The sequence below is a fragment of the Chiloscyllium punctatum genome, chromosome 12, assembly GCF_047496795.1.
Source record: "Chiloscyllium punctatum isolate Juve2018m chromosome 12, sChiPun1.3, whole genome shotgun sequence".
Lineage (NCBI taxonomy): Eukaryota > Metazoa > Chordata > Chondrichthyes > Orectolobiformes > Hemiscylliidae > Chiloscyllium > Chiloscyllium punctatum.
In genome coordinates, this window is record NC_092750.1 from 18375928 (window position 1) to 18402954 (window position 27027).

Sequence of the window (27027 nt, forward strand, 5' to 3'; positions counted from 1 at the left end):
AAGGCATGCATCCTTGCAAGAGGATTCGCAGTAAGGTTAAAATCAACTAGGTAAAAACAATGAGTGCAGATGCTGGAAACCAGATTCTGGATTAGTGGTGCTGGAAGAGCACAGCAGTTCAGACAGCATCCAAGGAGCAGTAAAATCAACGTTTCGGGCAAAAGTCCTTCATCTTCCAAACCAGCGACAAACCTACTACTATGAAGAACTAAGGCAGCAGATACATAGCAACACCGCAGCTTGCACGTTTCCTTTCAAGCCACAGGCCATCCTGATTCGTAAGCATATCACTGGATCAAAAACCTTTCAAACATCACTGCGGGGTCTTCCTGCACCACATGAATTCCAGTAGCTCGAGGCAGCAGCTCACCATGACCTACATAAAGGCATTTAGGGATTGGCAATAAATGCTGGTCTAGCCAGCATTACCTACCTTTGGTGAACAATGAAAAGCAATGCAGGTATTTGGGAGCAATTACAAAACAGAAATACTTAAGCTTTCCAATGTAACTAACATTTACATTATTAATGATTCAGAGTTAACCAAGGATCATTTTCATGCAGGAGGTTGTTCATATTTGCACTGTGTGGCCACACATCTGACTGGAACATGTAATATTACTCATGTAGTTCTCAAAATGCAACTCATCCCATTCCTGAAATACATTTTTCTTTCCCTTTACCTCCCATCCCACTCCTGGTTTACCTGTTCCTCTGAGTCCAAATACTAAGCTTGATTTCAATAGTCCAACTGGAAATCTAGGTTCTAGCCTCCCACTATGCAGTCCTTTTCCAAGGTTTCAGCTTCCATGCTCTGAAAATACACTTTCATAAGCCTTCCATCCCCTCAGGCATGACAAAAAGATGGCAGGTGTCCTAGCCACCACTTCATTTCAAGAACAGGAGGTTTTTCCTTTGTTGAGTAGGGATTTGGTACCCAGGTGTGCCACTAATGTTCCCTATAAACTGAACAGCTGCCAGTCAGAGATTTCTCTGTGGTTCTGCAAATTACAATTGGTACGCTAATGCATTGACTTCTGGTTTCAAAAAGATGTCCGTGCAACAAAAAAGACATATTGTTTTCCACCTGACCTCCATGACATAGTAGAGGAAAAGAGTGCACTCAAGAAAGACACTCAGAGTGCTGCAGAAGGAAAAGGAGTATGAGGTACAGAGTGCTAGAGTTAAAAGAATAAAAAGAGAGAACTAAAAAGGAAGAAACATAAAAATAAGGAATATGCAGAGAGTGGAGGACATAATGAGATTTGTGGGATAAAGGGCTATAGACTAATGAACAGAGAGAAAAATGGGGCAAAGAGTGGGCCACAAAGAATGACAGAATGAAAGGGAAATAATTCAAAGCAAAGTCAAGCAGACAGACAGTTACAGGCAATAAGACAATTAAAACATTTCACAAATAATGCCACAGGAAATTAACTTGCTCTACTCAAAGTAGATACACATACATCTCTGCCAATACTTCTGTGTGATCTAAGAAGGTTCAGTAACAATGGGAAGTATGTGCTTTCTTTCTTACCTGATTTTCAGTTTGATTAATTCCCAAAAGGAAGACAAGCTCTGCACAGAAGATGGCTGCCGCAATGTTGCAATGGATACCACGAGTGTTGGATTTGAGTCCATTGAGACAGGTCAGAATGAAGAAAGTGAGAAGCAGTGCCACAAGAGACACACTAATAGTTGAATAGGTGACGATCGCCAAGGTCTCTAGATCTCCTTCCAGCTGCTACAGGGAACATTTATAAAAACAAATGCTTACACATTACCAAAACACAACGAAGCATAGTTTATGAAAAGACGATGTGTTGTTATCTTGACTGTTCTTTCCAAAGAAGCCCTGTTATTTTGCACTCAGTCTTTCCAATTTATTTTATCTCAAGAATGAGTCAGGAGAGCCTCCAGCTTAATTGAAATTGGTTCTTTTTCTTGTTTGTGAGCATCAAGGCCATATCATCTTGTCTATTCGTTGTTTGGAAGGATATGAAGGCTTTAACAAATTCAGCCCATATTCTCTTGAGTTTAGAAGAATGACAGGTGATCACATTCAATCATAAAAGGTTCTGAAAAGTTGGATAGGATGGACACTGACTGAATTTGCTGATGAGGGATAGGGTTGTGAATTTTTGAAATGCTCTATTCTGGAGGCTAGTAGATAATCCAACCTTGATTACATTTATTACTGGCATAAAGGTTTTTGGTTTGTCAAGGAATCAAGGGATATAGGGTGTGGGCATGATACTGGGAATAACAGCCATCATCATATTGTGGAGCAGGTTTGATGGGCTGTGTGGTTTGCTTCTGCTATCACTTAATAAGAGAGTATGCAGAAAGGACTGACAAGAATGGCTCTAGGGAAGAGGAACTTCATTTAGGCACCAGACTGGAGAAGCAAGGACCTCTTCCAAGAAGAGATGGATGGAAGGCAATGCGATAGTGATATTCAAAATTGGCAGGTATGTTAGTAGTGAGGGAGAAACTGTTCCCATTGCTCAAAGCATTGAGAATCAGATGGAATAAATTTAAGGTAATTGGCAAAAGAAGCTATAACAAGGAGGATTTTTTTTAATGCAGAGTGTGGTTGGATTTGGGATACACTTCCAGAAACTGTGCTGAAAGCACATCCAAACAGGGCATGTAAAAGAGAATTGGAAAGATATTGAAAAGAAAAAACAATTACACAGTTGTAGGGAAAAGGCAGAGGAATGGAGCTAGGTGAATTTCATGGCAATTAAAACAGCTGCAATTAAAAGTAAGTGCTTAATTAATTTTAAATCATCTTCTTTGACTTGTTATGACTCACCTCTGTAGCAGGTGGGATTTGATCCCATACCTTTTGGCCCAGAGGCAAAAGTTTGTTAAAAACAGCATTGCTGTCCAAGTCACTGGCTGCTGTCAGTGAGTAAACAGCATTAATCAAACTCTAAAGCTTGCTGCATCCAAAATGCACTATCTTTTAAACATGAATTTCAGATCATGGATAATAACATTACGAACTCTTATCCTGGGGCTTAGCATCTTTTGAACACATTTATATTTGCAATTTTTTAATAATATTACTTATCTCCAATATTCCAGAAATATCCTATAGAATTCCAAAATCTAAAAGCAAGGACAGAGACGAATTATTTCTGAACTGTGCTGAAAAGTGGAAAACACTCAATATCTGCTGTTGGAAATTTGTTTTCTTATAATTACTACCCGTTCTTTTGCAAAGGGGACAGTATCTGTTTTCCTGTTAATGCCTTATGTCTACAACTCTGGAAATTAATACAATTTAATATCACCCAGCAATGATCAGATACTTTGTGAAAAACATTGGGGCTAAAAACCCATGTTCCCCTCTTGACGAGTACTATAATGTTTAAGCAAAATGCTATACATAACATGCTATATCACTTCAGAAAAATGTACTGATAATCAACATTTTGATGATGCTTACCTCACGATGTGAAATATCCATGAGAACTCCAAAGATGCCAAGCTGTGAACACTGACATCGGACGTGTGTGGTGTTTCGGTGAACAAGGTCACAATCCTTTGCTGTCCAAGTGCCAGCTGCTTCAGACCTGCAAGACAATGTGACCATTGGTTGGGTAAGTCTCTAATGTCTTGGTCAACATCGTTATTCGGAAGCCAAGTCCAGGCAGAGTGAAACAGTCTCTTCTGTTTCTCTTCCACCTGGAAATAAAAATTAAGGCCTGGAAAATTGAAAATGAGAAACCCTATTCACTTGTCAAAACAGAATTTTGTTTTAACTTTGTCATACAAATTTAAAATTTCTGTTCTTTCATCTTAAAGTTCTCCTTTAACAAAATATTACACACTAATACCATTGTAGCCCAGGTTTTTGTCAAATATTAATATTAACCCTTAACCAATCCTTAGAATTGACAGCAGCCACAATGACTGGATGCCATTACATGCAGCATCTGTATATCAATGCTTGAACATTGGCCAGTTTCATCCTGAACCCCTGAAAACCCTGCTAGCTTGGTGAAGGTGCAAGCCTTCTTTCTCCTTCTCTTGAATTACAGAGGATCAATGTCCACCATTTTGGAAAAGCAGATGGCAGCCTGATATATATCAGCTGGAGAGCCTGCTGGTGCCTGGAGGAAGTTGCTTATGGCCACAGTCACCTTGATAGATGTAGCACAGCTGTCCTTGTCCTGCTGAAATGTTGAAGATCAGTCAATTTTGAAAAGCATCTCCTGAGTAAAACAGAACTGTATAACCTTTGACAAAGGGTCAGTTAGACTCGAAACGTCAGCTCTTTTCTCTCCTTACAGATGTTGCCAGACCTGCTGAGATTTTCCAGCATTTTCTTATTGAGAACTGTATAGCTGTTCCTCACTAAGGTTGAGGTCAAGGAGGACCGAAGCTACAGGAACCATGGCTTGGGTCAAGTGGTCTATGAAAATCCTTTCAAGTGAGAACCAAGGTCTTCAATCCATGCAACATTACACCCTGTCAATTCACCAACTTTAAGTGACAACAGAAAATTTATAGCACATTTACTAATTCAAAAGCAGCCAGCAGAAACCCATCAACAACTAATCTGCAAGCATTTGATGATTTCTTTACACATCACTGGTGGGGTATCTTTCTGGATATGTGCAGCTATGTAAGGTTAAGACTGAACCTTAGATGGAAATGAGTTTGAAAATGGCACTGCTACAGTCAAATTCAAATGACATGCTAACTTGTGTCATGATCTGCTGTCTCTACAGACTCATTTTATACTCCCACAAGGCTTCATCAAAATGTCATCTAGTACTGTCTGTACCAGAAATGAGCACGGATCCATTCTGCATCTGTAAAAACAGTATGATACTGAAATAACGTTTTGTAAAGATCAAGGCCAATGGGATTCTAGTGTACCAACAAACAAGAAAAAAAAGAGAAAAATGTTGAAAAGGCAGGACATTCATGAGAGGATGTTTTGAAGCAGAAAACATACTCAGCCAACAGAAGGCGAAAACTTAGAATTAGAATTCAGATGTAAAACCAAAAGGTTCGAAATGAGGTGGAAGCTCTTAAAAAACAAAACTGTAACTGCCCTGGTTTAAATCACTCTAAGCAGCTTAAGGAACAAATTCAGTCACTGGCCAATCAGGAACTAAACTTGGCTGTAGTGCATCAGGATAAGAAAGTTTTGAAATAGCAGCTACAGTTCATGAATGAAAACTTGACAACACTTCTAGACAAAGTCAACATCACAAGATCTAGATATTACAAATAGTTAAATTTTCTTTTGGAGGAAGATGTTAGGATCTATCTTGCCTTTAGGAAACCTCATCTTAATGAACTTGAAGTGTTGCACATAAACAATGTTGCTTTTTTTCAATAAAACTAAAGAACTGCAGAGACACCAACAGAAATTGCTGGGAAAACTCAGCAGGTCTAGCAGCATCTGCAGAGACAAAGCAGAGTTATCGTTTCGAGTCTAGTGATCCTACTTCAGCTTTCTCTCCACAGTTTTTCCAGCAATTTCAGTTTGTGTTGAGACTTTTCCTTGAGGTTAATCTTCTTGATGTCTGAAAACTGTATGCACAAAAGTCTTATTGATATAATGCTTGGTTCATACCTTAAAATGTGCTCTACTGTTTTAAATATATCAAACCATGAAGTTAATCAATCCTTAATGAGCAAATGGTTATGAAACCATTATCATGAACATGACTCAAACCAGTTTTCATTCACTTCAAATACTTAATAAAAACACATGGACCACAAAAGAAACGTGCTTTGAATATAAACATTAACCAGCTTTTGTTTAAGAAAGAAAATACATGTCCTTGTTATATTGGAAACAGCTCTTGTATTTCATAGCATTGTTACTCCCTTGACTCAATTTCTGCTGTGGGCCTTATTTGCAACCATTTTCACAGAAAACCATAAGACATAGAAGCAGAATTAGGCCATTCGGCCCATTGGGTCTGCTCTGCCATTTGTTCACAGCTGGAATGTTTCTCAACTTCATTCTCCTGTCTTCTCCCCATAACCCTTCATTCCCTTACCAATCAAGAACCTACCTTAATTACACTCAATGATTTGACCTCCTCAGCCCTCTGCAGCAATGAGCTTCACAGTTTAACTACCTTCAAGCTGAAGAAATTCCTCCTCATCTCAGTTCTAAAGGGTTGTCCCTTCACTCTGAGGCTGTGCCCTTGGGTCCTCGTTTCGCCTACTATTAAAACATCTTCTGCACATCCACTCTATCCTGGCCTCTCAGTCTTCTGCAAGTTTGAATGAGTTCTCTCCTTATGAATGAGAGAACATTCATAAACTCTGTGAATGTATTCGGTGGCATTGAGCTATAAGGTGAGGGTGAAAAGGCTGGTTCTATTTTCTGTGGAGCATCAGAGGCTGAGCAGTGACCTTATAGAGATTTATAAAATCATGAGGGGCATGGTCGAGATTAAATATACAAGGTCTTTTCCTGGGGTGGGCCAGTAAAAAACTAGAGGACATAGGTTTAAGGTGAGAGGGGAAAAATTTAAAAAGGAACCTAAAGGGCAATTTCATCACGTAATGAGCTGCCAGAGGAAGTGGTGGAGGCTGCTACAATTACATTTAAACGGCATCTGGATGGGTTTAGAGGGATATGGGCCAAATGCTGGCAAACAGGACCAGATTAATTTGGGATATCTGGTTGGAATGGGCGAATTGGACTGAAGGGTCTGTTTCCATGCTGTACAGCTCTATGACTAGAACCGCTCCTCATATGACAAGCTCTTCATCCTCGGGATCATTCTCGAAAACCTCCACTGGACCCCCTCCAATGCCAGCATGTCCGTCCTGGGATATGGGGCCCAAAACTGCTCATAATATTCCAAATTAGGTCTGACCAGACCCTTATACAGCCTGAGCAGTACATCTCTGCTTTTGTATTTCAACCTTCTTGAAATGAATGTTAACATTGTATCTGCCAAATGAACCCTTCATGTCAATCTTAACATGAACTAGAACTCCCAAACCTCTTTATGCTTCAGATTTCTGAAGTCTTGCCCCATTTAGAAAATAGTCTATGCCTCTATCCTTCTTACCAAAGTGCAAGATATCACAATTTCTCACACAGTATTTCATCTGACAGTTCTTTGCCCAGTCTCTCCATCTATATTTGTGTCAAATGCAAACCTGGCAACAATGCCTTCAGTTCCTTCGTCCAAGTCGTTACTAACGGATCATGTGAACCGTTGTGGTCTCAACACTGACCTGTGCAGAACTCCGCTCAGCCCTATGGCACCTTGTCAAAGGTCTTCTGGAAATCCAAATTCTCTGGCTCTCCTTTGTCTAACTCATTGTTACCCCCTGAAAGAATTCTAAGAGATTTGTCAGGCATGACCTCCCCTTGAGGGAAGCTATATTGACTCTGCCCTTTTTTTAACCATGCATTTTTACCATGGACTTAAAAATCTTACCAATATTCCTGATGAAGGGCTTTTGCCCAAAACGTCGATTTTACTGCTCCTCAGATGCTGCCTGAACTGCTGTGCTCTTCAAGCACCACTAATCCAGACTCTGGTTTCCAGCATCTGCAGTCATTGTTTTTACCTACCTTAAAAATCTTACCAACAACCAAGGTCAGGCTAACCGGATGATAGTTTCCTGTCTCTACCTCGGTCCCTTCTAAATAGTGGTGTTACATTAGCTGTTTTCCCATCCTCTAGGACCCTCCCTGACACTCGTGATTCATGAAAGATCACCCCTAAAGCCTCCACAATCTCCTCAGTTGTCTCCTTCAGAACTCTAGGGTGTAATCCATCCGGTCTGGGTAATTTATCTACCTTCAGACTTTTCAGCTTCCCCATCACCTTCTTCTTAATGATGGCCATTACACTCACGTCTGCCCTCTTGAAATTCTGTTATGATGCCAGTTTCTTTCACGGTGAAAACTAATGCAAGTACCTATTTAGTACCTCTGCAATTTCTTGGTTCTCTATTATGACTTCTCCAGAAATCCAATGTCCACTCTGACCTTTTAGACATCTAAAAATAAAATTCTTGCAATCTTCTATCAAAACCAGGCTACCAAAACCACTAGCTTCCTACTAATCTTCAACACACTGTATGCTTTTTCTTTTGCTTTTATGCAGTTGCTAACTTACCCTGTCAGCCATTGGTTGCCCTTATCCTCCACTTAGCATGTTGCTTGTTCCTTGGGATGAATTTCTGCTGAGCCCCCCAAATTACCCAAATAAATCCTGCCATTACTGCTCTACCATCTTTCTCTTCCAACCAACTGTGGTCAATTCCTCCCTCATGGCTTTATAGTTACCTTTACTCAAATGTGATACTGTTACATCTGATTCAATCTTCTCCCTTTTAAAATACAGAGTGAAGTTGATCATGGTTAAAAATGACACAATACCAGGTTTTAGTCCAACAGGTTTAATTGGAAGCACTAGCTCTTGGAGCGCTGCTCCTTCATCAGATGGTTGTGGAGGACACAATTGTAAGACACAGAATTTATAGCAAAAGTTTACAGTGTGATGTAACTGAAATTATACATTGAAAAATACCTTGATTGTTTGTTGATCCTTTCATCTGTTCGAATACCATGATAGTTTCACTTCTTTCATGTATAAATCACAAAACTTTTTTTTAAAGTTAGTGGGTGGCACGGTGGTTAGCACTGCTGCCTCACAGCGCCAGAGATCCGGCTTCATTTCCCGCCTCAGGCGACTGACTGTGTGGAGTTTGCACATTCTCCCAGTGTCTGCGTGGGTTTCCTCCGGGTGCTCCGGTTTCCTCCCACAGTCCAAAGATGTGCAGGTCAGGTGAATTGGCCATGCTAAATTGTCCGTAGTGTTAGGTAAGGGGTAAATGTAGGGGTGTGGGTGGTTTGTGCTTCGGCGGGTCGGTGTGGACTTGTTGGGCCGAAGGGCCTGTTTCCACACTGTAAAGTAATCTAATCTAATCTAATCCAGTCTAAAAGTTGCATTCTCAGGTTAACTGTAACAATTGGTGTTAGCTAGACAATATGTTGAAGGTGCTAGCCCCCTGCATTCTCTGTCTGTGCCATAATGTTTAGACTGATTCTGATCTAAAAAGTTAGATAACAGAGTCTTACATGAATTCATGCAGTTTTTGAGCAAAGTACAATGTAACTCTGCAAGTACAAATTCACCCCACAAACGTATATGTATATGTGTGCATATGGGTTGTGTGTGCATGTCTGTCTGTCTGGATTGGGGGGTTGTGAGTGTGAGTGAGAGTGTGTGTGTGTGTGTGTTTATGTGAGTGTACAGTGTCTTAATTCTGTGAGGGGGTGCATGTGAGAGCGTGGGAGTGTGTGTGTGTGTCTGTAAGGGTGTGTGTGAGTGTCTATGTGCATGTCTGTGTATACGTGTTTATGTGTATGTATAGGAGTGTCTGTGTGTGTGTGTAGTGCAATGGTGGTCACCTGTAATGTGACATGAACCCAAGGTCACAGTTGAGGCCCTCCCGATGGGTAAGGAACTTAGCTATCAGTCTTTGCTCAGCCACTTTTCGCTGCTGTCTGTCCCGAAGTCCGCCTTGGAGGATGGTCACCCGAAGGTCCGAGGTCGAATGTCCTGGACCGCTGAAGTGTTTCCCAAGTGGGAGAGAACCCTCCTGTCTGTTGATTGTTCTGTGGTGCCTATTCATTTGTTGTCGTAGCCTTTGCTCGGTTTCCCAATGTATCATGCCTCAGGGCATCCTTGCCTGCAACGTACAAGATAGACAACGTTGGCTGAGTCACATGAGCACCTACCACATACATGGTGGGAGGTATCCCCATGTGTAATGGTGGTATCCATATCCACATTCTGACACAGCTTGCAGCACCTACCGTGACAGGGTTGTATGGAGTTGTCCTGAAAACTGAGCAGCTTGCTACGAACAATGATCTGTTTGAGGTTTGGCGGTTGTTTAAAGGCAAGCAGTGGAGGTGTGGGGAAGGTCTTGGGTACTCATCCTCATTGATAATGTGTTGCAGGTTACGAAGAACATGGTGTAGTTTTTCAGCTCCTGGGAAGTACTGGACAACGAAGGATACCCTATTGATTGCAGCTCGTGTCTGTCTCCTGAGGAGGTCATTACGATTCCTTGCTGTGGCATGTCGGAACTGGCAGTCGATGAGTTGAGCACTGTACCCTGTTCTTATGAGGGCATCCCTGAGTACTTCCAGGTGCTCACGTTATGATCACTGCCCTCTAGGGGTTCCTTCACCTTCAGCTCCCTAATCAAGTGTGCCTCACCAAATCCAGAATTGCCTATTCTCTAGATGCTCTACCACAAACTGCCCCAAAAATCCATCTCATAGATATTCCATTAATTCATTTGCTTGAGATCTGCTACCAACCTGATTTTCATATTGGAATAATTATTGTAATAGAAAAGGCATGGTAATAAAGGCACACTCTCCTGATTTATTTTCTTCCCCATGTTCTCAACTCTAATCACACAGATTTTATGCATTCTGACTCTCTATCACGTTTTGCTATTGATTTAATTTCTTACTAACAAGGTATGCCTGCACCCTTTCCCATTTGTCTGTCCTTTTGATAGGACGACTATCCTTGGATTTTTAGTTCCCATCACTGATCCCCTTGCACCCACATCTGTGATACTCACCACATCGTACCCTCCAGGTGCACTACCTTGTTTCATATACCATGTGCATTTAAGTACAACATCCTCAGTCCTGTGTTGACTGCCTCCCTTCTCATAGTTGTCCCCTTATCTGCTATGCTTGAAGTTAGATTCCTGACTTTTCATATTTTGTCTTTTTATTGTTCTGGCAACGTTAACTTTTCCTGAGCCCACCCCTTCTCTTTTAACAAGTACATAATAACTATGGGCTACTGCGGATCAAAAGATCTGGAAAATAGAGTCCAATTACAGTTAGAATGTCCAATACAAGTCTTTCTCCTTCTCAATCGAGGTTCTGGGAGAGGGCAGTACATACTGTGCTGCTCAAATAGGGCCAATGCCTCTGCATTACTAGACAACGAGCCTGTCAAGCTGGACGGTCAGTACTCAAAGCAGCTAATCTAGCACATTGACAATCCTGATTATCCATCACAAGCTACTTAGCCAATGACTTCTCTCATTTTGAAGGACAGCAATCATTGGCTTCATTAGCTGAGAAGGACATGACTGATTCTATTTGACTTTGGGATCCACTCATATTCTGAAACTTGGGTGTTTTCAGCTGCTGCTTTCATCACTTTAGATTTGACTAGAGAATGATGGAGCACAAGATAAGGAAAAGGGCAATAGGCTTGACTTTACATTTAATTTGCCTCATAAGTCATCCCAAACTCCTCCCTCAATGCTGTATGACCTTGGGCTAGCTTTCTTCCTTCCTCAGTGGTGTGTGGTGCAAGGCTCTGGGCTGGGCCCTTTCACCCCAACCTCCTCCCTCACTGGTGTGTGGCATGGACCCTAATTGTTGGGTAAATTTTCAACTTGCCACTTCAGCATAAAACTCATCATGTGGTTAGACAAATAAAGATCTGTAATTTCCAATCATGGCTGGCTTACCTAATTCGTCGTACATTGAACAGCAAGTTGAAAATACAGAACTCCATTATACTTCTGTTGTTCAGAATTAATAGAAAATATCATTTTTCTGTTGTGATAACAATGCTTTCTTTGGGCATCTAATACTATCAATCAGGAATGAATAAGGATGTCAATATTTGTAATTTACCTTGCACAAGAAATTTTGAGAGCTGGCGTTTTAAGCTGTTGCCGTTTTTTCTGGTGTCTTAGCATTCACTCCACTGTACTATATTATACTTTCTTAAGGCATCCAATTCCAGAAAAAACTAAGGTTAGTTTTTGTCCCATTCTCAGACCTAAAGCTTTCAATGGAGCTGTTCCACATACTTTTTCAGTTGCAATGGTACAGAAAGCCCTTTGTATGCAGAGATCCTATTCGGCTGAAAAGCTATTGAATATAAAGCTTTGAGATGTCAAAAGTATGTCACTCACTTTTATAACAAATTTTTCATCAAAATGTATTTTGAATAAAAAAATGTTCTTCAAACACTAGTTCCCTTTTAAGCAAAATGGATTAATACCATGTGGATTTGAATAAGTCTCTCAGAGAATCAAGAGATATGGGCAGGAAAATGGAGTTGAAGATCAAGGTAAGCCATGATTGTATTGAATGGAGCAGCATATTGGACAGGCTGTATAGTCTATTCAGGTTTATATCTCTTGTTCTTGGGTTATGATAACAAAAGGTAATAATGGAGATTTATATGTGGATGTTGGGATTATTGTTACTCTGATATGTTGTTTTGAATTAAAATTTAATGACTTTCTCACACATATAATGACAGTAATTCCAGGAAAAACTTGTTAAGATGCACTTTATGGGCTTAATGATGCCCATCACATTTTGGTAAGAGAAATAAAAACATACCAGATTCATAGTATTTTAACTAAAGCAATACATTTAACCTAAATTAGGAGCAAAGTATCACAAATGCTGGGAATTTGAAATAAAATTGTGCTGCAAATACTCAGCAGGTCTGGTAACATCTGAGAGTTAATTTGAATCCAATATGACTTCTGTTCAGATCTGAAGAGGAGAATGAGTTCAATCTATTATAATTGAATTAATGCAAATTGTAATGGGGGACTATGCAAGTCTCAAATTTAATGCAAATCTCTGCAAATAAAATTAAATGATCATCTCTGTATTACTGCGTGATGGAAATAAAAACTTCAGTCGAGTTCACAGCAGATTAAAAAATTCAGTTTGGAATTTGCAAGAAAAGTTTGTATATTTCAGTCAGTACATATGGCAAATGTAATATGAGCAGATGGTATTAAGGAGGTTGAGGCGCCAATTTATCTCACCTCAGAATATAAACACTAAGGAAACAAACACTGTGCGCTACATCAGAATATTATAAATGATATACAAAACAGGCGTGCTTAAGAACAATGTACATCCCTGAGCTTGTCAAAATCAGCATTTATATTAAAAGCAATTAGCTTTTACATATATTAGTTTCTGCTAAAGATGTCAAACAGAACTTGAAGTCAATACAAAAGAAAAGGATGATTGAGGCAATGGGAGAAGGGATGATGGAATTAAATGAGCAGCACAGACACAAGAGAAGCACCTCGGCCCATTATTTCTTTATTGGGGCCCGACTCCAAATTATCTCAGAACATTTACCATCATCTTACTTGACAATCATCCATTATATACCAGGCATCCATGGGCTATTAAACAGAAAATAATTTCATTTTCCAACTGTGAGTCTGGCTTAAGGCTTCATACAAAGTTACGTACCATTGAACAAATCAATGGAATTGGCTTTGACGTGCATCACTTATTCAGTCAATCTGACTTGACAATGTAAAGTGGAGTGTATGACTGTAATAGGGGATTATGTACAGAATTACTGGCATTAGATTACTAGTCTTCTGTTGAATATATTTATTTACATTTTGCTGCAGGAAAAAAGTAACAAAATTGATGCTGGAACACTTCTTTAATCCCATTGTAAGTAACAAGGTTCAATAAACAAAACAGATTACTTATCAGCATTTCTGACAAAACTAATGGAGAGATTTTCTTCCTGGAGTCGCCTTAAACAGCCAGTAGATGCTGAACTGCAACCAAAAAGAGATAGCAGCTCTGAGGTTTGTTACCTGGGTCATTTACAGCTGTAAACTGTATTTTCCTGTTACTCACTAATGCATTAGTTTATAGAACAATAAATACAACAGGCCACAGAAAATTTGTCAGAGCTCCACAGTAGTAAAGACATTAAACAAAACATTTATATATTGTACACCCTTACTCAATATTTTCCTAAAGAAGCCAGCAATAACACCTGATTACATTTAAATTGATTGTGAGGATGTAAAATCTAACAGATGCAAATAAAGTGTATGTGGACTTTCATACTAATGGGAAATGACGAGGATTAGAATTTTAAAAAAAGCTCAAATGAAAATGTAAACATTTCAGAGTGGCTTTCTGTGATATTAAGTAAGTAAGTTGCCATGCTTAAGTTTAATTTAAATTGCCGTTTAATAAGCAATGTAGTACAAATGCTTATGTAAACACATCTGGCCAACTCACAGATTAAATCAAATACCAGGTATTAAGGGAATAGCAGATTTAAATCCCCATTTCAAAACAAGCATAATTGATACGTTGTCAAAAAAAAACCTTCCTGTTTTTGAATACGAAAGTTGTTAAAATCCCAATCAATTGGAAATATTCTACTTTACATCCAAATCCAATCAAAATCAGAAATTGTAAATGCTTACCTTAAATGTCTCAGTCTATCCAACAAAACTGCTTAAGGGATATGCTTAAGTATTTAGGAGCAATTGTTGCAAACTGTTGTTCCTGATTTTCAAAAATATTTGTACAAGTGTCAAAGTTTTATTTTGGCTGAGTTCAAATGCAGTTGACAGCTCCACCAAACATGTGACATACAGAATCCAATGTGATTCAAATATAGAATGTGTTGAGGAGAAGTAACATACCCCTTCCTAAGAAGAGGTGAAGTTGCACACAGCTGGTAATACTTCAAAAGATTGTAAAGAACTGTTACACCATCTAATGGGTTTTAGAGCACAGATCCCTATTTCTTTTTTAAAAACTTAATAAAACAGCATTATAATTGTACTGTACCAGGGCAGGTTAACTACTTAAGTCAAGAGCAAGATAATGCTGTTGGATTGAATGGAAAAAGCAAGTTTACAGGAAGTGCAATCTATACAGTGAACTCCGTCACCTCCCAAAGCACATTTATAAACTGATGAATTAGACAATGTAAGAAACACAAGAACATTGTATTAATGGTAGGAGAGATTTTATTTGTTTATTTTGGTTTTGCATTAAACAGGTACAAGTTTGAAGGCCAATTAGGTTCTTCAAGACAGAAATAAAAAGAGCGCAAACCCTGGGGAAATTTGCATTTTCATTGGTGCAATTAATGGAATTATAACAGCGGCTGGTGTTCGGTCAAGCTGAAAATGCAATACTGAATCGATACACTGAAAGCTTTGTCCCATTAACCTTAGTGATTGGGACCAATTTCAGAGTTCTTCCTCCAGCAACCTCTAGTGAGATGCCACCACCAGCCACATATTCACCCCCCCGCAACCCCCCATCCCTTGTCAGCATTCGCAGGTATTGTTTCCTCCATGACAGCTTAGATAACTCCTTCTCTACTCCCAATACCTCCTCACAATACCATCCTGTGTAATCACAGAAAATGCAACACTTGCCTATTTACTTCCTCTTTCCGCACTACTTAAGGTCCCAAACACATTGTCCAGGTGAAGCAGCAATGTACTTGCACCTGTTTCAATCTAGTCTACTGTATTCACTGCTCACACAACGGAGAGACAAAATGCAGATGGCTGAATATTTTGCTGAACACCTATGTTCTGTTCATAAAAATGACACCGAGCTTCCAGTTGCCATGTTCCGCTTCTGACATTTCTGTCTCATGCCTTCTGCAGCACTCCAGCCAGGCTGAATGCAAGCTGGAGGAATACCTCACATGCTTCAGGACTCAACATTGACTTTAACAATTTCAGAACATGAACTTATCTCTCCATTTTAATTACCCACCCCACATCACAACCTCCTGATTTGTAAGGATTGCTCCTAGCACAGACAATCCATTTTCAGACATTTACACTTCTTGTTAGCAACCAACCCAGCATTTCTCTCGCTCTCTCTCAGCTTATAAGCAACTTGGTTGTTTGCCTATCAATTTTTTCTTTCTCTCTCTCTGGGCATTTTCTCAATGTATTCTATTCACATTCCCTCTTCCCCCTCCACTCCCACTATCAACACAAATACCTTTCCGAGCTGTATTCAAGTCTGACAAAGGACCACTGGACTTGAAACATTAATTCTGTTTTTTTCTCTACTGATGTTGCCAGCTCTGATTTTTTCCAGCGCTCGCTATTTTTATTTTAGAGTTTTTCCTGTTTAGTCATCTCATTTGGACTACTGAGAAGAGTCATGGTACTGTAAATACTGCAGATCAAAAGATAAAAGGAGGATTGGTCAACCTCACACTGTTGATACTTTACTGAATTTTCAAACATGCATCTGACAGCAGGAACACTATGTTGCAACTGATCTAGTGTCTACATCCCAACAAAACATAGTTCTATATTTCTTCATTAATAATTCACCATCTTTACTGGCTGGTTCTGAATTTGTGCTATTTATGTGACATAGTCAATTTCTGAAGCTTAGACATTACAATACAGGATAAAACTTACTTGTTGGGCTCTCAAAAACAATCTGACATCGATAGGTTAATGTACTTACAGACTGGAATGATTCCACTGGACACACACAGGCTTGCTGCGATTGGCAGTCTCCAGTAAACGGAATTCCAGGATTAGTGGTGAGTTTAAAGCTCCATGGACAAAGCTGTTGTTGTTGAAGATAGAGATAGTCACGATTGGAGAATTCATTACAGGATGCTTTGGAAGTCTGCAATTCAAAATGTTTGAAAGTGTTCAATAAAGGACAGAGACACTATGAAAAGTTTCTTCAACATGTTTCAGTTTATTGCATAAGTTTTTGTTCACACCATCACCAGCAAGTTTCCCTCAAATTCACATTCGATCCTGATTTGCAGCAAAATCACTGTTCATTTACCATCACTTGGGCCAAGATTCTGGAACACCCTTCCTAAATACACTGCGGTTGTCTCCACAACTCGTAGCTTACTGTGATTCAAGGAAACAGCTCACCATAACTTTCTCCAGGGCAATTAGGGATATGCAATGAAAGCTGACACATTTTTTAAAAATCAGAAAATAGGATGCACTGGTTTATACCTTCAGCAGGAGTCAAACATAGTGACCAAACCTTTTCCAAGGAAGGAGAAATTGAGGGTTGAATCAGCAACTTAAGAATTTAATCAAAGCAGAACTGAGCAAGTGCAACATTGTTAGCGAAGTCTGCTTTTAGATTAAATATTAAGCAAAGTTGTCATCTGTCAATTTATGTGGATGGCAAGATTTCATGGTATTAGTTGAAGAATAGCAGGGTAATTCTTCAGCATTTTCATCAATATTTTTACCCCAACTGCTTTCAACCAACAGGTTATTTAAATCTACTTATTTAAATCAATGCCAATTACCATCTATTAGCCAGCTATCAACCATCAGCAAAGTGATGGAAAGAATGTTGTGGTTCTGTTCACCGAGCTGGGAATTTGTGTTGCAGACGTTTCGTCCCCTGTCTAGGTGACATCCTCAGTGCTTGGCAGCCTCCTGTGAAGCGCTTCTGTGATCTTTCCTCCGGCATTTGTAGTGGTTTGAATCTGCCGCTTCCGGTTGTCAGTTCCAGCTGTCCGTTGCAGTGGTCGGTATATTGGATCCAGGTCGATGTGCTTATTGATTGAATCTGTGGATGAGTGCCATGCCTCTAGGAATTCCCTGGCTGTTCTCGGTTTGGCTTGTCCTATAATAGTAGTGTTGTCCCAGGCATGGCATTCATCCACAGATTCAATCAATAAGCACATCGACCTGGACCCAATATACCGGCCACAGCAGCGGACAGCTGGAACTGACAACCGGAAGCGGCAGATTCAAACCACTACAAATGCCGGAGGAAAGATCACAGAAGCGCTTCACAGGAGGCTCCCAAGCACTGAGGATGTCACCTAGACAGGGGATGAAACGTCTGCAACACAAATTCCCAGCTCGGTGAACAGAACCACAACAACGAGCAGCCGAGCTACAAATCTTCTCACAAACTTTGATGGAAAAATCATCAAGAGCATGTACTCAGTAATAATCTTCTGACTAATACTCAGCTGGAGTTCCAGCAAGATCATTTGGCTCCAAAAAGTGGATAGAAAAGCTGAATTCCAGAACTGAAATGGCATTACATAGTCCTATTTATTATGAATTTGTAGGTGTAGTGTACCTTTACGAGAGTTGAAAGGCTGACAAGGACTTATCAAGCACACAGAATATTGGAAAGTTTAAAATGTAACATTTGGTCGAACAGCTAGCAATAGCTGGGTTGCTATGTGACAAATTCAAATTCAGCCAATCAGTTTAAATTATTCCCCAAGATACCAAACTCCAATCAAGTTTTAATTTAGTATTTTGATCCGATGTTTTGGGGTATTAAATATCAGACATTTTGAAAACTTAGGCAGAATGGCAAAGAGCAGCCAGCACCAACAAGTAGAGAAAGAGACTGCTTGCAGAAAGATCTGCTCTCTACAAGGTACCTTCACCTGTCAAGCAGAATCCCCAAGAAGAAAAGAAGACAGGAATTCAGAGAAGAACTGAAAGCTGCTTGATCTTAGAAGATTTTGATTCAAATCTTAATCGGGTGTTTTATCGGACCAGTATTGTAGAGGGCGAGGTAAAAGATAGGTTTAGGAGAAAGGACTTGTACGTAGTTGTTAGTTAATATTCTTTGTTAGACTTAAAGAATAAAGTTGTTAATTTTTACTTTAAACGGTTACTTTTGGGATAGTTCTTTGCCTCTTGAATTTTAACAGATTACAGCATGGGGTGCATCTTTTCTGTGTTGCTGGCTTAAATTAGTAGAGGGATTTAACACATTAAAACAAATTTTAATGGAGTTCAGGGAAATTCTCCAGTCGATAGAGCTTTAAGAAATAATGGTTAACTGGTTGAAGACCAATCATTCCAATTCCAGACATTATTACAAGAATTCCATTGGGCAGCAGCCTAGATCCAACAACCTTCCGCAGTGAGTTTTGAGATTTGTAGTTCAGGTTGAGATTTTGGATGTAGGTTTGCTTGCTGAGCTGAAAGGTTCATTTCCAGATGTTATGTTACCTCACTAGTAAGGTAGCGAAATGTCTGGAAATGAACCTTTCAGCTCAGCGAGCAAACCTACATTCAAAGCTTCAGCAGCTCCTCAATAACTTTCTCACGATCATGAGATTAAAAATATTATTTGTTAATGAGAGCAGATGGGAAAACATCCAGCTATGTTGGCCACTGAATTTTCAATTCAATTTCACAATTGCTTAGTCTCCACCATACTTAGGGAAGTGGGCTTGGGAGTTGCTGACAGTGGTCACCATTGATTAGAAACTCAACTAGCTGCATAAAAGTTGTGGTTATCACAGCATGTTAGAGGATGGATATTCTGTGCAAATACAGGGGCAATGGGGCAAGCATGGTTGAAGCAAAACAATTTAATTGTTGGATTCTTTACTGTTAGTTCAGCACTGAATCTCTTGTTTCTTTCAAATCCTTTAATGCAGGCATGAAGCAGGTTTGCACAGTTCTGCTTCAACAACAGTTTGGCCTTCATTTGAAAATTTCAAATTCAAAGAGTCACTTAAAACCAAAACCTAGCCCCTGAGAAAATCTCAGAAGCAGTCTTTGAAAAGAAAAACTATATTTTGATCCTTGGTACTGTAGAAACCACATCTCACACGCTTAAATGCTGAACTATTACCTTAAGTTACGGCGATCTGTGTTGAATCGGGCAGGTAATAAACTGCCAAGTGTCCGATAAATGAGGAGAATCAGGATGGTCATAGTGGGCTCAGTCTCTGGTAACATCCGTTGGTGTAAAACTTTACTAGTTTCATTCCGCACTTGGATTGAGTTTTCTTCTTTGGAGGTGGGTATAGCTGCATAGACAAAGAATTCAGAGAGAGATACATACAGCATTACTATAGATTGCAAAAGAAAAAAGAACAATTTTAGTCCTCATGGGCTCAACAGTGCAGAGATACTGCATATTTATTGATGCAAGTGCACCGTCTCAGAAGTCAGCATTGTTTATGAAATTCCATCTGTTTATTATTGTTGTCCTTCATTCATGGAATCTCATTATTATACATGATGCTCACAGCCAGAGTATATGCTGACAACCAAAGATATATGCTCTCTTTTGAATCACAGGAGCTGTAGTTCCTGCTGTTATTGCTTACCTTTAACTTTTGGTGGAAATAAAACAGATCTTGGCAGCACAATGTGCGTTTGTGCATCCCATGTAGACTGACCACGGAAGAGTCTGCTGTGATAGCGAGGAAACCGCTTCCTTGTCTTTGTGCTATTCTCCACGTGATCAATAGTTAGGACTGAAATAGAAATTCAAAAATGAGAATTAATGGATGCACAATCAGGACAGCAAAACGTACAGCTATCTTGGCCATTGAGTTTTCAATATTCACAGAGGTATGTTAGCAGATCTCTTTCTTCCTTTTATGCATATATTTAAAAAACTAACCCATTATTTGCTAGGATAGAACAAAGTTTTTTCTTAAATTTCACACGGACAATTATTCTTCTTACCAGCAACTGAGATCTGGTAAAATCACATGTCAATTATGGGAAGGAAAATATTTTATACTACTTTGTGACAAAACATGTTAGTCACTTGCCATAACTGACACTATAAGCCAATTTGAATGGTAAGTTAATAAAAAGAATTGTCCAACTTTCAAAACTACAATGCTCTCAAACGTTTTGAACCTTATGAAAGAGCAACACAGAGTCAAAACTTTTGGTCTTACTTTCCTCAGGATCAGGACACAAGAAATTAAACTTTGAAAGGGAACACTGATTTATGCAGCATGAGAAAAGGATGCTGACTGGTTAGGCCATTGTTGGCATGGAAATGCAGCAGAATCTTTTAAGTGTCAATCATAGCTAGTTCATTAAACTTAGAGCAGGCAGCTGGACAATGACCAGCTAGAGGGTATGGAGAATGCAACAGAGATTGATAAAGAGAATGGACGTTGCCAATTAAAAAGTTTAATGTATCCACAAACTCTTTTTGTCTAAGACAGAAATTACATGACACCAGATTATCGCCCAACAGGATTATTTGAAATCACAAACTTTGGGAGTGCTGCTCGTTTGTCACTTCACCTGGTGAACAATAAACGCTCTGAAAGCTTGTGATTTCAAATAAACTTGTTGGACTATAACCTGGTGTTGCGGGACTTCTGACTATGTCCAACCTAGTACCCCCACATCATGGGTGCCACCTTTTTGTATACACAGTGTGAATATATGTAGCCTTTAGGACATGCAAATGAAATATGCTGAGCCCAACCTATAATTGGTTTTCAGTGAAATTCTGAGAACTGTGTGCTTAGAATTAAATGCTGTCGAATAGCAGAATCACACCTAGTCCTGGACGCTGTGTTGTGTAGACTGATTGAGCATTGTCCACTATCAAAGACAGTCAAAGGAACATGTTCTTTGATACAGTCTATGAGTCACTGTGATGTATGGTCTCCATATTTGGCATTACACTAGCACCAACTCATGTACCACATTACTCATTTGTGTGGTAGGCAAAAAAAACATTTTGGCTTGAAAGCAGCATCCTATTAGTGGAGCTGTGCTTCCTGGATTGAAACTTCATTAAATACTGGTGCATTTACTGCAACATATCAGATTGAAACAGCTAGCTACACTCAATGCTCAATTTTCAAAAATGCTTCTGATTCAGGTAATCTGAGGTTGACCAGTTAATTTAGTACTATCTCTTACTATTGTAGCAGAAAAGCCACTGGCAGATTTCTCAACTAACAGGTTGAGGTAAGGGAGCTTTCAGCTAAATTTTCCATTTCAATGGCTAACTTGAGTGCAGGATAACATTGATTGAAGTGTGTAAAGAATTATTTTGATGCTGCTACAGATTCAAATATTGCAAACATACCATCTAAGTATTAGAAGTATGTAAGGGGAACGGCCACTAACATCCTATCGAAGATAGGTTTTCATGATTATCATAAAGGACGCTGTTAGCAAGAGCCATGTCAAAAGTAGCACGCATGGCAACAAAACTAATTGGGTGTACATGGTGTCAGTGAAATTGAACTTAACTAGACGAGTTAGAACATAGAACATTACCGACCAGTACAGGCCCTTCAGACCCAATGTTGTGCCAACCTATGAAACCAATCTGAAGCCCATATTCGTCCATATGTCTATCCAATGACCATTTACATGCCCTTAAACTTGGCGAGTCTACTATTGTTGCAGGCAGTGTGTTCTACACCCCTACTACTCTGGGTAAAGAAACTACCTCTGACATCTGGATTACACAGCAGTTCAGGCAGCATCCGAGGAGCAGTAAAATCGACATTCCCATATCTATCACCCCTCAATTTAAAGCTATGGCCCCTCATTCTAGCTATCACTATCTGAGGAAACTGTTCAGCCTATCTAATCTTCCGATTATCTTATATGTTTCAATTAAGTAATCTCTCAATCTTCTCTCCAACAAACAAAGCCTCAAGTCCCTCAGCCTTTCCTCATAAGACCTTCCCTCCATACCAGGCAACATCTTAGTAAATCTCCTCTCAACTTTTTCCAAAGCTTCCATATCCTTCCTATAATGCGGTGACCAGAGCTGTATACAATACTCCAAGTGTGGCCGCACCAGAGCTTTGCAGCATGACCTCATGGTTCTGAAACTCAATCCCTCAACTAATAAAGGCCAACACACTGTATATCTTCTTAACAACCCTATCAACCTGGGTGGCAACTTTCAGGGATCCATGTACCTGGACACAGAGATCTGTCTGCTCATCTATACTACCAAGAATCTTACCATTAGCCCAGTACTTTGTATTCCTGTTGCTCCTTCCAAAGTGAATCACCTCACACTTTTCCACATTTGCCACCTCTCAGCCCAGCTCTGTAGCTTATCTACATTCCTTTGTAACCTACAACATTCTTCTGCACTATTCACAACACTTCTGACCTTAGTGCCGTCCGCAAATTTACTAACCCACCCTTCTACATCCTCACTCAGGTCGTTTATAAAAATGACAAACAGCAGTAGACCCAAAACAGATCCTTGCGGTACACCACTAGTAACTGAACTCCAGGATGAACATTTCCCATCAACTGTCTTCTTTCAGCTAGCCAATTTCTGTTCCATACTGTTAAATCACCCTCAATCCCATGTCTTTGTATTTTGTACAATAGGCTACCATTGGGAACCTTGTCAAATGCCTTACTGAAATCCATATACACCACATCAACCGCTTTACCCTCATCCACCTGTCTGGTCACCTTCTCAAAGAACGGAGTACGGTTTGTGAGGCACGATCTACTCTTCACAAAACCGTGTTGAATATCCCTAATTAATGTATTCCTTTCTCAATGATTATAAATCCTATCTCTTATAATATTTTCCAACACTTTACGCAAACCTAAGTAAGCCTCCCTGGTAAATACAGACCAGTATTGTCTCTACTCCCCTTCTCGAACAAGGGAACAACATTTACTCATTTCATGAGTTCTAAGAAAACAGATTCAGGTATTGGTAGCACATCTCGATTGCAAAGATATAGTGATGAGGTGCAAATATTAATGGCTTGAGTGATAGCTTAATATGTACCAATATTCAAAATACTCAGGGGTGGAGGGTGAATCCACTCCCGAAAATCCACAAATTGCCAAGACATTCACTCACAGAGGGGACCAATGAGAGAAATGCTGTCCCCATAAGTTGAATAGAAGGTAAAGGTAAGGAACAGCTCATCCAAACACAGGCCTGTTCGCCCTATGCTTGCAGCTGATAGGTCGGTCCACTAGTGAGTGTGAAGATAAAGGCTTCTCGGGTTTGGGTGGAAAGAAGACAAGAGAGATCACAAGGGGACAACAGGGGAAACAAGGGGGTGACACGGGGAGGGAAGGTGTGGAGACAGGCCACTGTTGAGAGTACCTGGGAGGCAGCAGGGCTGAAGGGAAACATGAGGTCACAAGAGGGGTTGAGGTGCAGGGGCTGGGAGTGAAGAGCAGGCAGCAGGGGAAGGGTAGCAAGGTAGATATTGAAAGGAAGAGAGAACAGCTTCAAATCTATCAAAGAACACCCAGCTAACCAGTAGCAATGAATAACTTGCTAATGAATGTGGTATCTTCAGCTTAAGATTGCATATGTTCAGAGCTACTCTATGGGAAATATTGGAATGGATGCTATTGTAATGAACACCATGTCAACAGTTAAATTTAAATCTGAAATTGAGATCTGAGATGCAGTAAAAAAATTAATGTCTCTTTAAAATATTCCCGCTTCCTGAAAATGCAACAAAAACACAGCTGTGACCTTTTCTTTTTTGGAATCCTAACACCTGATCTGCCAATAATATTATAGAAGGTAATATTACTACATGAATCAGCACCCTTTTCTTATGATGTATAAATTGATGTTTCCTTTCAAAATCTGGATTCTTGTCTCAGTCTTGATGAGCACAAGGCAAAAAGTTTTGACCTTGTTTTTTTTAAAGCGATGTTTTGTACTATCAAGCAACTGTAGATACTCACTTATATTGGGGGTTACAATAGCAACTGGATTGAGGTAGGTGAGTTTCATGTTTCGTGTCAATGTCCTCATGTATTCTTCAATTTGTTCCATCAGATGAGCTGTTCCTCGTTCTGTCTGCTGAAGGATATTCCAGTGTTCTGCATTTTCCAGACCCAGAGCTGCACTTCCTGTTCTTAACACATTCTAAAAATGGTGAACAAGAGCTGGTATGTCATCACTGTAACTTGGCAAATCAAATAACAACTGACAATGGTGTGCTTATTTGATGAACTCTGTTATTAGTGGTTAAAAAACATCTGGTGAAACTTAAGTCTATAAGATGTTCCCCCCAATATTTATAGACACTGTCATGTCTTCAGCACATTTTCATAACAAATATTTGACATCTGAAGTAGAATCTTGTAGGTTAATCCTAATCACTGTCTGCAAAACAATAATTACATGAAAGTGACAAGTTTCTAGAGAATTATAAAAAAGTGACACTTTCAATAAAACTAGTTTAGGCAATAATTTGGTGTGAGAGTGGGTCTTCCCACTTACCCTGATAATTAGGTTTGAAAATATTTTTCCCAGAGTTGGTGGAGGTATAAGGTGAGGCAACATGGTGAGGCAACAAGGCATTTGCATCTTAGTGAAAAACAGGAAACCTCATTGCTGAAGGAGATACAAGGATTGCAAAACAGGAAGAAATAAGGAAGAGGATGAAGTCAACATCAACTCAGAGTCAGAAAGAGAGGGAATGACAGATTGGATCAAGTGAGAGAAAACAAAAAAAAAGACTGTAGATGGCATACTGTGAAAAATCTTGCTGCACTACCTGTTGTAGTAAAACTCTGCACCACAACGTGCTAAATTTGGGAGTAACATACATTCTATAAATTTAAGAGTATAAAAGTTTCATTTAATTTGTTTTCCTTACTTTGGTCCTGTAGATCTGTAAAAAGAATGAGGTATTAATTCAAATATAGAGCCTCCTGCGTCTTTGACTCATTATTAAAAACTTATCTACACAAATGTAATCCAAATTAAGTATATTTAATTTATCTCACAGGTTCCAGATGAATGCTTTATGACAAATTTGATTCTATAGATTAATGAAGCACTACAAACTAAGCACGCTTGTTTCAAACTAATAATTAAAATTGCAATCATTTGAAAAACAAACCTTCAGTATTTTATAAAACATAAATAATCCAACCCATGCAGTGATATTGTTAATATCACCTCTATTTATGACCTTTAAGGATGAATTTCTCTGTAAACAAAGCTTTGTTTTAATAAGTTGCATGTGAAAAATATTTCTTGACGTTTTATAATTCCAAATCAGTCATTCTGAAATGTAACAAGACCAAAATGGTCTGCGAACAGATTTGATCAATTCAACAATTCATGGACAGCTATTGTGCTATTTTGCTTCTCTGTATGACATTCTTCCCGTGTCATGCAGCTAAGCTCAATCAGGCCAGGCAGCGAGGTTTCTCCATAACACTGAAGGGATAAAGACTACAGTCTTGTATATTGGTACAGATCTAATATACTAGCATACAGTAATGTTACTGGCAGAAATCAATGCAAGACAGCCTTTTGTATGCAAAATATTGAAGACTGTCAGCTGACTGGAAATATACGTTCTTGTTATATACTTTGTACTGTTGAGGGCTAAAAACATATTTCCACTACAAGCAAAATCGACGCTTATCTCTACATTTCTATTTATGATTAGATTACTTACAGTGTGGAAACAGGCCCTTCGGCCAACATGTCCACACCAACCCTCCAAAGAGCAACCCACCCAGACCCATTCCCCTACATTTACCCCTTCACCTAACACTACAGGCAATTTAGCATGGCCAATTCACCTAACCTGCACATTTTTGGACTGTGGGAGGAAACCCGCAACTCGGATGAAACTGAGGTGAGAATTGAACCCGGGTCTCTGGAGCTGTGAGGCAGCAGTGCTAACCACTGTGCCACCCAACAGAATCAAGAGAAAGCTCAATTCATTATGAAAATATTTTTATAAGCTCCTTCCAACAAGCTGGACTTCTGTCTCATTTATGATTGTCACCTTGTTCCTCTGCCTCTTACAGCAAAGTCTGCTTTTAGATTCTTTTTCTGTCTCTTTGAAACAACAGAGTCACACAGATTCTTCATGCTGTATACATAAAAGTGACACTTTGGCCAAAAAGGAAAATCCAGAAAATGTCACTCCATACTCCTATTGAATGTTATTTAGCAGGAGGTAAAGAGAGGAGAAGAATTTGCGACAACTCCACTGTCAAGGTAATCACATGTATTCTTATGGCAATTTTCATTTTTGCTGGAATTTATTTTCTCACCAATTATGTTCACTGAATCTATAAACATTCTCAGCCTGGGTTTAATTCTTTGGGTTATCTGCATGAACAACATCAACGCTGCTCTTGATTGAGCTAATTTTGGCTTTTGTCCCTAAACTTGAGCTCTATTTTTCCTTCTCACCACCTTCACTTCAATGAGCAAAATATTATTGGCAACCGCATTATGCTGCCAGATCTGTACCATACCAGATGGTAGTAAACTGTTCCTCTTTCATGTTATGCACCTAATATAGGAACTGACTCTGAGCCACGGAAAAGTTGTGTAGCACCAGATGGGAGGAAATAGTTTACTTTTACAAGGTATTTAGTATACCTGTACAAGAAATGGTACTGAGGCATTGCTTATTAAGAATCTCATGGTTTTTT

General features: G+C 39.4%; 1 protein-coding gene across 5 annotated transcripts in view; it reads right to left on the minus strand.

Moving 5' to 3' along the window:
• LOC140483641 (cadherin EGF LAG seven-pass G-type receptor 3-like) overlaps window positions 1–27027 on the minus strand; it is a 253976-nt gene that overhangs the window by 53910 nt on the left and 173039 nt on the right. For all 5 annotated transcript variants that reach the window (XM_072581951.1, XM_072581949.1, XM_072581950.1 and 2 more), the window contains 6 exons: window positions 24301–24484; window positions 19941–20090; window positions 19460–19637; window positions 16322–16489; window positions 3458–3584; window positions 1538–1744 (listed from right to left, as the gene is read on the minus strand). In XM_072581951.1, the coding sequence (XP_072438052.1) occupies window positions 1538–1744; window positions 3458–3584; window positions 16322–16489; window positions 19460–19637; window positions 19941–20090; window positions 24301–24484 (1014 nt within the window). The remainder of the gene's footprint in view (window positions 1–1537; window positions 1745–3457; window positions 3585–16321; window positions 16490–19459; window positions 19638–19940; window positions 20091–24300; window positions 24485–27027) is intronic.